At 31.3% G+C, this 13564-nt stretch overlaps 1 protein-coding gene across 4 annotated transcripts in view; it reads right to left on the reverse strand.

Annotated features, from left to right (window-relative positions):
- LOC143239841 (uncharacterized) overlaps positions 1–13564 on the reverse strand; it is a 298954-nt gene that overhangs the window by 42128 nt on the left and 243262 nt on the right. Inside the window, exon 1 of one of the 4 annotated variants that reach the window (XM_076481426.1) lies at positions 6600–6764. The exons of the other annotated variants lie outside the window; for them this stretch is intronic. Coding sequence (XP_076337541.1) covers positions 6600–6613 — 14 coding nt within the window. The 5' untranslated portion in view covers positions 6614–6764. Of the gene's footprint in view, positions 1–6599; positions 6765–13564 lie in introns of those variants that run through there. 4 annotated transcript variants of the gene reach the window in all.

Below are 13564 nucleotides of genomic sequence, written 5' to 3' on the forward strand. Positions count from 1 at the left end.
ACAGAAGCAACGGTGAAATAGAGAGATTACAACGAAAGACAGCAGTGACGGTGAAATAGAGAGATTACAACGAAAGACAGCAGTGACGGTGAAATAGAGAGATTACAACGAAAGACAGCAGTGACGGTGAAATAGAGAGATTACAACGAAAGACAGCAGTAACGGTGAAATAGAGAGATTACAACGAAAGACAGCAGTGACGGTGAAATAGGGAGATTACAACGAAAGACAGAAGTAACGGTGAAATAGAGAGATTACAACGAAAGACAACAGTGACGGTGAAATAGAGAGATTACAACGAAAGACAGCAGTGACGGTGAAATAGAGAGATTACAACGAAAGACAGAAGTAACGGTGAAAAAGAGAGATTACAACGAAAGACAGCAGTGACGGTGAAATAGAGAGATTACAACGAAAGACAAGCAGTGACGGTGAAATAGAGAGATTACAAACGAAAGACAGAAGTAACGGTGAAAAAGAGAGATTACAACGAAAGACAGCAGTGACGGTGAAACAGAGAGATTACAACGAAAGACAGCAGTAACGGTGAAATAGAGAGATTACAACGAAAGACAACAGTGACGGTGAAATAGAGAGATTACAACGAAAGACAGCAGTGACGGTGAAATAGAGAGATTACAACGAAAGACAGAAGTAACGGTGAAATAGAGAGATTACAACGAAAGACAACAGTGACGGTGAAATAGAGAGATTACAACGAAAGACAGCAGTGACGTGAAATAGAGAGATTACAACGAAAGACAGAAGTAACGGTGAAAAAGAGAGATTACAACGAAAGACAGCAGTGACGGTGAAAAATAGAGATTACAACGAAAGACAGAAGTAACGGTGAAAAAGAGAGATTACAACGAAAGACAGCAGTAACGGTGAAATAGAGAGATTACAACGAAAGACAACAGTGACGGTGAAATAGAGAGATTACAACGAAAGACAGCAGTGACGGTGAAATAGAGAGATTACAACGAAAGACAGAAGTAACGGTGAAAAAGAGAGATTACAACGAAAGACAGCAGTGACGGTGAAATAGAGAGATTACAACGAAAGACAGCAGTGACGGTGAAATAGAGAGATTACAACGAAAGACAGAAGTAACGGTGAAAAAGAGAGATTACAACGAAAGACAGCAGTGACGGTGAAACAGAGAGATTACAACGAAAGACAGCAGTGACGGTGAAATAGAGAGATTACAACGAAAGACAGCAGTAACGGTAAAATAGAGAGATTACAATGAAAGCCAACAAGAAGTATTTTATCTTCAGTTTAGAGCTATCTATTTGAATTGTTATTTTAATGGCTCATATTAAAATTGGATCATAATTCTACCCCATTAGTTACAATAAGGAAGTCGAAAGTCCACATAACTTCTTTAAGTTATCTGATTCATTAACCTGCTTGTATCAAAGCAGTAAATATTTGTATTTGTTTCTTTGATAGTTAAGTGTTATATTACTTGAGTGTTACTGTGACGTCACATTTTATTCGTATATTAATGATAAAATAAGTTATATTTTATTCAGATTTGTCGATATTATTGTAACGTAAATTAATTTACACCAATTCTATTACTGACTTTAAATAAGTGAACGTCTATATCTGTCACTGTTTATGCTCCTAATTGTTCACTCTAATAACTAATTAGTACTAAAACATGTTTATCATAATTTATTAAAAAGGTAAAAATTATTATTCTGGTTAACTGTTGAACACGAATATTAAAACATTCACAGGTTACACGTAGTTGTGATGATTTTGCTTAAACACGTCTATAAAAATTAGTTTTATTTTATTTTGAGAAGAGTCATAATTTTACGACATCAGATTCGAACTACAAAACAATCATAAAGTAATAAACAAGTTACTGTTATATTCATGAAAAATGGTGTGTTTAATAAAGGAATGTTCCCTCTCACTTGTGTCCTATCACAAAAGCGAGACGTGCCACAAAGAAAACCAACAATTTAAAATTTAAAAAACTTAAGTTTTTATATCCACTTCTGACATTTACCATCTGATTGCGAAGAAACTTTTAATGCCTATACATTGTTGGTAGGAACACGTGTGCACACAATTTACGTGACATTTTTTTCCATGCAAAATGACCTCCAGAATTGATTAGACGATATGGACATCACGTGACAGTAGATTACGGTTAACACGGAAGAGTCACAATAACCTCACTAAACATAAGCACTCGAGCATAGCCCTAGCTACCATACTTAATATTTATTAAAATAAAACGAAATATGCACTATCTGCTTTTATTTTACAAGGTTTGGCAATCCAAGAACTAAAACCATTGGCATTCCTAGAACCAATACACCTTTAAGTCCGTCATGTTTTAATGAAACAATAAAAACATTAATGATCAGATAACTAACTACCTGTGTAATTCCATCTTAGGGACAGGCATATAAAATTCCAGTTTAGGGTCAGGTATCTAAAATTCCAATTTAGAGACAAGCATCTAATTATAAAAGATAGAATCAGTTATTGTTGAAAGAAAGTATATTTTCTCTTACTGTGATTAATTTAAATCTAACCGGTAGTGATGAAAAATGAAAGATTTTCGTTAATTTAGCTCATTCAGTAGCTTACTCCACTTAGAAGGTAGCTCTAATTAGTTCTATTTTTATATGAAATTTTCAACAATTGTATTCTTCTATTCGAGTCCCCCGCTAGTACAGAGGTAAGTCTACGGATTTATAACGCTAAAATCAGGGATTCGATTCCCCTAGGTGGACGCGGCAGATAGCCCGATGTGGCTTTGCTAAAAAAAAAAAACACACACGCATACTCTTCTACTCAAAAGATGCAAAAATTCCTTAAATTTATGTGTAAATCGAAAGGAGATGTAGCATGAAAACACCGCCGTAGAGAGGTACAAACATTTTATTGTATCTAAACGGAAGTGTTAATATGAACAACATATGAGGAACAGCTTCATTCAGTCACTTATGAAATACAAATTCTCCTAAGTTTACTCATCTCTAATATACAAATTTTTATGTGAGTTATTAAACTCATACTGCATATACAAGTATTTTATAAACATCGTAGTTGATGAAATCACGCATAAATTACAATATACACGCATATGTAGGCGCCATTTTGGATAGTGGTTGCTAAGTGTTCTTGAAAACAGACACAGAACTCTCATATTCTGTCACATTAGTACCATTTTAATACTTGATGCATATAACACAAAAGCTAAACGTTTTGGTGTCGGTATTAATAAAGAAATCAAAGCTCAGCCTTTTACTTTCGATAATTTCACTAAGCTGTTATCGAAAAACCTAAAGGAATACACATTAAAACTAATTTTAAAATCACCTATGTACAAAATTGTTTCGTATTGTCTAAAAGATGCCTAATAAAAACATTTGCTGCAAAACACTTACACGTAAGATTAATCATACAAGAAATGCAAATCTGTAGAATGGAACGTGCATTACATTGAACACATTTAAAGTATCAGAATGAGATTTTTTTATTTTTAAAATAAAACATTTATTTATCAAAGTAAAACCTCACTCTGTGCTACTATTTTAGATAAAATCATACTAAATATCTAAAACAAAACTCTTCATAAAGTGAACTTCCTAAAAAACAAAAAAGTGGAAAGGATATTTTTTAATTAAGAGGAGACAAAGAACCTGAAAATATTTCCATTCAACTCTCACGTGAAACAAAGAACCTGAAAATATTTCCATTCAACTCTCACGAATAATAGATAAATATTTCTAGCAACAAGCTTCCAGACACATCAATGAAAATGTAACCAAAATATTGTTTACTTATTTTCAGTTAATACGAGAATAATAATTTGAAAGTAGTTTTATTTCATTCTCATGAGTCGCCCGACATGGCCAGGTGGGTTAAGGCGTTCGACTCGTAATCCGAGGGTCGCGGGTTCGAATCCCGGTCACCCCAAACATGCTCGCCCTTTCAGCCGTGGGGGCGTTATAATGTGACGGTCAATCCCACTATGCGTTGGTAAAACAGTAGACCAAGAGTTTGCAGTGGGTAGTGATGACTAGCTGCCTTCCCTCTAGTCTTACACTACTAAATTAGGGACGGCTAGCGCAGATAACCCTTGAGTAGCTTTGTGCGAAATTCAAAACAAACAAAATACAACCAGTAATGAGCTATGATTTCAAACGATGTCAAGAAAACCTGAAAGTTACATAATGCGTGAAGGGGTAAAATAACTAATTTTAATTTGACCAACAAATAAGTCGGCTAGAGCAAATAACCCTCGAGTAGCTTTGCGCGAAATTCTTAAAACAAATAAAACAATCATTCTTATGAATACACGTTGATGTTTATAATTTACAAACTTGATTATGATCTTACAGTGTTGGTTCCAATTTATGCAGTTAATCAGAATGCGCAGTGTTGATTACAATTTACAGTGTTCGTTACAATGTGTAACTAGGGTTAAAATATGTAAAGTTGACATAAAAAGTGCTCTTGTTTCTAATCGCTAATCCGTACGTTAAAATCCACTTTTCTTTCCAGTTGTCTTCACAGACTCATTATAGAGTTTGCATTTTTATTTTAGGGTCGAATAATTTTTAAAAGAGTAAGTGTTTTTATTTTGTTGATTTATTTAGTGTAAGATGTCAACTTTCATTATTTATGTTTGTAAAACGAGTGAAGAATAAATATTCTATCATCTAAAGATGTTCAGATGCAAAAAATTAATGAAGCGATATCTTTGAATAATTTTTGTGTGAAGAGTAGTTGTTTTTGTTTTGAATTAAGCACAAAGCTACACAATGGGCTATCTGTACTCTGCTCACCACGGGTATCGAAACCCGGATTTTAGCGTGTAAGTCCGCAGACTTACCGCTGAGCCACTAGGGGGCTTGTGTGAAGAGTATATTGATTGTTTTCCCTGTATCAATACGTTATCGAGCGCTTTTTCTCGATAAAAAACCTAAAAGTAAAAACAACTATTCATATGTTTTATAAAATTACTTAATATTTTGTAGTATTTCTTTTCAAAATTTATGAGACAATTAGCTTATTACACTTTTTCTCCACCAAAATATTTTTTTTTCTAAAATCTACTGTCACGCAAATTTTCAGCAAAAATAGTTTTTATTAAACTTCTAAAAATAATACGAATTTCGACGTTGTACATTTTTAGGTTTCAGTATGTTGCACGTGTTAAAATGTACCCTGTATAAAAAAATTCCTCAACCCAAACCAGCCGTTTCACATATATATTTATACTCAAGACATTCCTAGTAGATTAAATACGTAAGAAACAGATTAATATACGCGCAGGAAATAAATATCTCACACACTCTTGCCAGGAAATATCAAATTAAGAGATCAGACACGAGTACTAGAGAAGTGTACTGTTACTATAGCAACCATCGTATGAATGCGTTCGTAGGAATTAAAACAAATAATCTCGTTCGTAGGTATCGATCCGTCAGACCAATGGTCAACAAGTACAAAAACATGGAAAATCTGTGTCGGCATATAGTTGAATGATTTCAAGCTGCACGGATGTTTTGCTCTATACATACAGTCTTGAACCAAACGTACAGTCATACGTTTAGTCCAGAAGAAAACTAGAGTAATTTTTTTTAGTCATTCTCTCCGCTGGATCATAATAAATAACGAAGTACAATACAGATATTCGTTTGTTGTTGAAAACAAAAAGAAGAAAGGCTTAGTCAAAACTGACAATAGCTGTATACTAAAGTCAGTATCTATATAAATATGATAGTGCTGTCTGTTGTCTGTCCATGTAATCACTTTGCAGGGTTTCGATGGAACTTCACCAAAATCGGTATAAAGTTTCATGAAGTCGGATTTTCAGTTTTACGGTTTTTTTATCGACTTTTTTTTACTATTACATACAAGGGAGCAACATGTCCTAAGATAACCTTCCACTGATCATGAACTTACATAAAAAAATTCAGTTTTGCATTTTGTATTTTGTGGTTTTTATCACTACCCCACTTCCTGTGGATGGATCATCACCAAATTTGGTATCAAAGGTTATTGGGTGCATGTGGAAATACATCTAAATATGCAGTTTCACGTTTTTTGGTATTTTATGGGAGTTTTTTTACAAGTACATGTAAGGTAAGCGACTTTTCATGTGATAAAATAATTTTTCATTAATCACGTATTTGCGTATTTACATAACTTCCGTGCAGGAGAGAGATACTCCAGCTAGTTAAGTAATACAGTCATTACACGCAAAAGTATAGAATACGTTAAATGTTAAGTAACAAGTTAAATTATAACTTCATCGTTATTACGTTGTACATGCATTACCTATTATCATACAATATTATATATATATACACATATGTATGAATTCATTTCAACTTTTTAATAAGAGTATAAGGAATAACCATAGGTTGGTTGTAGCTACATCGATTTAAAATGAGGTTTCAAAATCTTCGTAACTAGATCCCTAACAGCTACTTTTGGACGTGGAAAACAGAACAAAAATCAAAACAATAAATAAATTAGACTGTAACATATAGAACTTCATACATATGTTAAGATTTTTACAAGCTGAAAAAATATAAATTTCTAATACGACGTACCCGGAAATATGCATACTTGAGCAAGGAGAATTACTTCGATAAGTCACCAGTTTCTAACAGCTATTTACTTCGATCGTATAGGTATCCGGATAAAATATGTGTAGTACGTATTATACTGGCTATTGAAAGGTATACGCGTCATAATAAAAGATAAAACGCGTTTTGGTAAAGACGTTTCTTGATATAGGACGTCTTTAAACATGAACACGATAACTTTGATCAAGAAACAGGTACTTATAATTTTTAACTGTTGAGCGACTTTGGACCTTGCTAGCACTAACAGATAAAAAGTATAGAATAACTGCATAATGTTTAAACAAAGGTTTTAAACAACTCTTGCGCTTAATGTAACTTTTCGAGAAAAAAATACTTTATCAGCCACGGGAAATTACATATTTGTTTATTTTTTAATTAATAGGATACTGAACAGAAAAGTGTAGATTTAATTGTGTATAGAGCAGTGATTAATGTGCTAACATGTAGCTTGAAGGTCCATAGCTTGTATACTTTTAGAGAATAAAAAATAAAATAGCACTACACTCTTTGTGGGCATGAGTGTGTTATAATTGTGTTTGTTTGTTTGTTTTTTAATTTCGCGCAAAGCTACCCGAAAGCTATCTGCGCTAGCCGTCCCTAATTTAGCAGTGTAAGACTAGAGGAAAGGCAGCTAGTCATCACCACCCACCGCCAACTCTTGGGCTACTCTTTTACCAACGAAGAGAGGGATTGAACGTCACATTATAACGTCCCCCCAGCATGTTCGAACCCGCGACCCTCAGATTGCAAGTCGAACGCTTTAACCCACCTGGCCATGCCGGGCCGTGTTATAATTGTAACAGTCAAACTTCACTAGTTGGTGTTTGCGGTGGATATTGTTCACTGACTATCTGCATTCTTGTTAGTCTATCAGTTCAAACTTTAAGTTCAGATAGTCTGGTGCTGTTTTTCGCGAATACCCAAAACAATAAATTCGAATCTTCGACATTTTTTTAATTGACCTGGTTGTAAAAAAGAAAAGTTGTGAAAAATATTCAAAATAAGAAAACTGAGACATTTCATTCTTATAAAACAGCTTTACCCTAACGCCATATTAAACAATATTTTATTACAGTTTACAGTAAGTATTAGTTTTTTAGAACAGGTACAACGTTTCGATCACTAATGCGATCGTTATCAAGTAAACATGTTTTTACAGTAAACCTCTGTTCTCACGTTTACCTCTGTTCTCACGTTTAAATGTATCATAGTAGTAAAGTGATAGTTGAAGTATCTATGCAATTTTAATGATTCAATACCTGTGTGACTCAGGGAAATTTATAAATGTAGCGTGATGAAAAATTTTACCATAAGGTCGTACATGTTGTAAATGATATTTTCTAAGCAACTTAAATAATGAAATCAAATGTTGATATAAAAGAAGACATATGAATTTCTGAAAACGGTAACGCATCACAGAAGATTTTATACAATTTAAGGTACCTGAACGTAGCAACTGAATACATGGACAATTGTTTTGCAATTGTGCATATTGTCTGATTTATATACATATACGAACAGGGAAATGAAATGATAAAAGCTTAACAATTCACATTAATAGACGTGACTTGAAAATACGTATGTATAAATACATACTTACTCTGATAAATATCAGGTCATTCTTATTCAGATATTTCTAGAGCAAAATGATGCAAAACCACATTGAATGTACATTAAAGAAGTTAATATTCTAGAATAACTCTTGGTGTGTATTTTGTAAATATTTTTTTATTCTTTATAATGACTTGCTAAAATGTGAACAACCTTTATTTTGCTATTTGGTAGTGGACTCTCGTGGTTGGAGAAAAGTGGTCAAGAAGGAATCGAAACCTAATGCCCATGAGCATACATGAGTAACTTTTGTGTCAGCGAGAGATGAACTGTAGTATCACTTTCTTAATTTGATGTAAACTTTTTTTTTCAGGTTTATACTATCACCTCTCAAGGTTACTTATCTAATGACGTTTGCGACATAGCTGAACTAAAAGAATTAGAGCTACGAGCAGCTTTGTGTTAAAGACTGGTTGTTATTCGTGGTTATTTGAATCCAGCATTCATAACAACAATATGCACAACGTATTCACACGGTCTTGAATAACTGAACACTTAATGGAATCTCATAAGAAAGAACAGAAGGAAGCATTATGGTAAAAAATAAGTCTAGACTACGTCGAGAAAATAATACCCTGGTATTCTGATTTAATCCTTTCTTACCATATTATACAATGATATCTTAGTGTATCTGTACTTATTTGGTACTCTGTCAGATTTAATCCTTACTTTACCATATTATGCAATGAAATCTTAGAGTATCTATACTTATATGGCACTGTGTTAGACTTAATCTTTTCTTACCATAGTATACAATGTTATCTTAAAGTATCTGTACTATATGGTACTCTGATAGATTAAATTCTAACTTTACCATGTTATATATTGATATCTCAGCGTAACTGTGCTTATTTCGTACTCTGTTAAATTTAATCCTAACTTTAAAATGTTATACAATGATATCTTAGGGTATTTGTACTAATTCAGTACTTTTTTAGATTTAATTATTAGTTTACCATATTATACAATGATATCTTAGGGATTTTATTTATTTGGTACTCTGCTAGATTTAATCTTTACTAATACCATATTATACAATTATATCTTAGGGTATCTGTACCTATTTGGTACTCTGTTAAATTTAATTTTTCTTTATCATATTATTCAATGATATCTTAGGGAATCTGTACTTAGTTGGTAGTTTGTTAGATTTAATCCTTACTTTACCATATTATGCAATGATATCTTAGAGCACCTGTACTTATTTGGTTCTCTGATAGATTTTATCCTTATTTTACCATATTATGCAGTGATATCTTAAAGAATCTGTACTTATTTGGTACTTTGTTAGATTTAATCCTTACTATTACCATATTATACAATGACATCTCAGGGTATCTGTACCTATTTGGTACTCTGTTAATTTTAATCCTACCTTTACCATAATATACAATGATAACATAGGGTATGTGTACTTATCCGGTTCTCTGTTATATTTAATCCTTACTTTACCATATTATGCAATGATATCTTAGGGCTCTGTACTTATTTGGTACTCTGTTAGACGTAATCCTTACTTTACTACATTGTACAATGATATCTTAGGGTATCTCTTCTTATTTGGAATTCTGCTATTTTAGTTATTACATTACTATATTATACAACGATATCTTAGGGTATTTGTACTTATCTGGTACAATGCAACATTTAATTATTAATTTACCACATCAATATATATATATTAATGTATATGTACTATATCGTACTCTGTCAGATTTTATCTACACATTGCCATATTATACAATAATATCTCATGGTATCTGTACTTATTTAGTACTCAGCTAGATTTAGTTATTATTTTATCATATTACACAACGATATCTTAAGGTATCTATACTTATTTGGTTCTCTGTTAGATTTAATCCTATCTTTGTCGTATTATACAACGATATCATAGGGTACCTGTACTTATTTGGTACTCTGTTAGATTTAATGGTATATATATATCATATTATACAACGACATCTTATGGTATCTGATCTTAATTGGTACTCTGTTAGTTTTATTCCTAGCTTTACCATATTATACAAAGATATCTTAATATATCCGAACGTAATCAGTATTCTTTTAAATATAATTATTACTTTACCATATTATACAGTGATGTCTTAGGGTATCTGTACTTATATGGAACTCTGATAGATTTAATTATTACTTTAGAACATTATACACTGATATCTTAGGGAACTTGTACTTATCTGGTACTATGTTATATATACTCCTAACTTTACCATACTATACAATGATATCTTAAAGTATCGGTATTTATTTGGTAAAATGCAACATTTAATTGTTAATTTCCCACATTACACATTGATATATTAGTGTATATGTACTATATGGTACTCTGTGAGATTTTATCCACACATTACCATATTATACTATAATATCTCATGGTATCTGTACTTATTTATTAGTCGGCTAGATTTAGATATTATTTTACCATATTATACACTGATATTTTAGGGTATCTGTACTGATTTGGTACTGTGATGGATCTAATTATTACTTTATCGTATTATCCAATGATATATTAGGGAATCTATACCATATGGAATCTCTTTGATTTAATCCTTACTTTACCATATTATGCAATAATATCTTTGGACAACTGTACTTCTTGGTACTCTGTTATATTTAATCCTTTCTTACCATATTATACAATGATACCTTAGAGTATCTGTGTATCTGTACTTATTTGGTACTCTGTTAGATTTAATCCATAATTTACCATATTATGCAATGATATCTTAGGGTATCTGTACTTATTTGGTACTCTGTTAGATTTAATCCATAATTTACCATATTATGCAATGATATCTTAGGGTATCTGTACTTATTTGGTACTCTGTTAGATTTAACCCTAACTTTACCATATTATACAATAATATCGTAAAGTATTTGTACCTATTCGGTACTCTGCTAGATTAAATCTTACATTACCGTATTATAAAATGATATCTTAGGGTATCTGAACCTATTTGGTACTATGTTAAATTTAATCCTTACTTTACCACATTATGCAATAATATCATAGGGTATCTGTGCTAATTTGGTATTCTATTAGATTTAATCCTTACTTTACATATTATGCAGTGATATCTTAGGGCATCTGTACATATACGGAACTTTGCTAAAATTAATCCTAACTTTAAAATATTATACAATCATATCTTAAGGTAACTGTATTTATTTAATACTCTGTTAGATTTCATCATAACTTTACAATATTATACAATAATATCTTATGGTATCTCCACAACTTTGATACCCGGTTAGATTTATGCCTAACTTTAACATAATATACACTGATACCTTATGGTATATGTACTTATATCGTACTCTGTTAGATTTAATCCTTACTTTACCGTATTATACAAAAATACTTTAGGGTATTTGTACTAATTCAGTACTCTTTTAGATTTAATTATTAGTTTACCATATTATACAATGATATCTTTGGGATTTTATTTATTTGGTACTCTGCTAGATTTAATCTTTACTAATACCATATTATGCAATGATATGTTAGGGTATTTGTACCTATTTGGTTGTCTGATATATTTAATCCTTACTTTACCATATTATGCAATGATATCTTAGGGCTCTGTACTTATTTGGTACTCTGTTAGACGTAATCCTTACTTTACTACATTGTACAATGATATCTTAGGGTATCTCTTCTTATTTGGAATTCTGCTATTTTAGTTATTACATTACTATATTATACAACGATATCTTAGGGTATTTGTACTTATCTGGTACAATGCAACATTTAATTATTAATTTACCACATCTATATATATATATTAATGTATATGTACTATATCGTACTCTGTCAGATTTTATCTATACATTGCCATATTATACAATAATATCTCATGGTATCTGTACTTATTTAGTACTCAGCTAGATTTAGTTATTATTTTATCATATTACACAACGATATCTTAAGGTATCTATACTTATTCGGTTCTCTGTTAGATTTAATCCTATCTTTGTCGTATTATACAACGATATCATAGGGTACCTGTACTTATTTGGTACTCTGTTAGATTTAATCGTATATATATATCATATTATACAACGACATCTTATGGTATCTGATCTTAATTGGTACTCTGTTAGTTTTATTCCTAGCTTTACCATATTATACAAAGATATCTTAATATATCCGAACGTAATCAGTATTCTTTTAAATATAATTATTACTTTACCATATTATACAGTGATGTCTTAGGGTATCTGTACTTATATGGAACTCTGATAGATTTAATTATTACTTTAGAACATTATACACTGATATCTTAGGGAACTTGTACTTATCTGGTACTATGTTATATATACTCCTAACTTTACCATACTATACAATGATATCTTAAAGTATCGGTATTTATTTGGTAAAATGCAACATTTAATTGTTAATTTCCCACATTACACATTGATATATTAGTGTATATGTACTATATGGTACTCTGTGAGATTTTATCCACACATTACCATATTATACTATAATATCTCATGGTATCTGTACTTATTTATTAGTCGGCTAGATTTAGATAGTATTTTACCATATTATACACTGATATTTTAGGGTATCTGTACTGATTTGGTACTGTGATGGATTTAATTATTACTTTATCATATTTTCGAATGGTATCTTATGGTATCTGTACTTATTTCGTACTCTGCAAGATTTAATCTATATTTTACCATAATACGCAATGACATCTTAGGGTATCTGTACTTTTTTGATACTCTGTCAAATTTAATTATTACTTTACCATATTATACAATGATATATTTGGGTATCTGCACTTATTTTTTACAATGATACATTTAATTATTACTTTACCACATTTTACAATGATATATTAGGGTATCTGTATTATATGGTACTCTGTTAGATTTAATCCAAACTTTACCATAATATATAATGATATCTTATGTTATCTGTAGTTATTTGGTACTCTGTTAGATTTAAACCTTACTTTTACATATTATATAATGATATCTTAGAGTATATGCGCTTATTTGTTACTATGTTAGATTTAATCCTAACTTTACCATATCATATTATACAATGATATCTTAAAGCATCTGCACCTAAATGGTACTTTGTTAAATATAATCCTTACTTTACCACCTTATGCATTGATATCTTTGGGTATCTGTACTTATTTGGTACTCAATTTAATTTATTCTTACTTTACCATATTATGCAAGGATATCTTAAGGTATCTGTACCTATTTGGTACTCTGTTAAATTTAATTCTTACTTTACCATATTGTGCAGCGACATCTTACAGAATCTGTAG

This window comes from Tachypleus tridentatus, chromosome 2, assembly GCF_004210375.1.
Source record: "Tachypleus tridentatus isolate NWPU-2018 chromosome 2, ASM421037v1, whole genome shotgun sequence".
Classification (NCBI taxonomy): domain Eukaryota; kingdom Metazoa; phylum Arthropoda; class Merostomata; order Xiphosura; family Limulidae; genus Tachypleus; species Tachypleus tridentatus.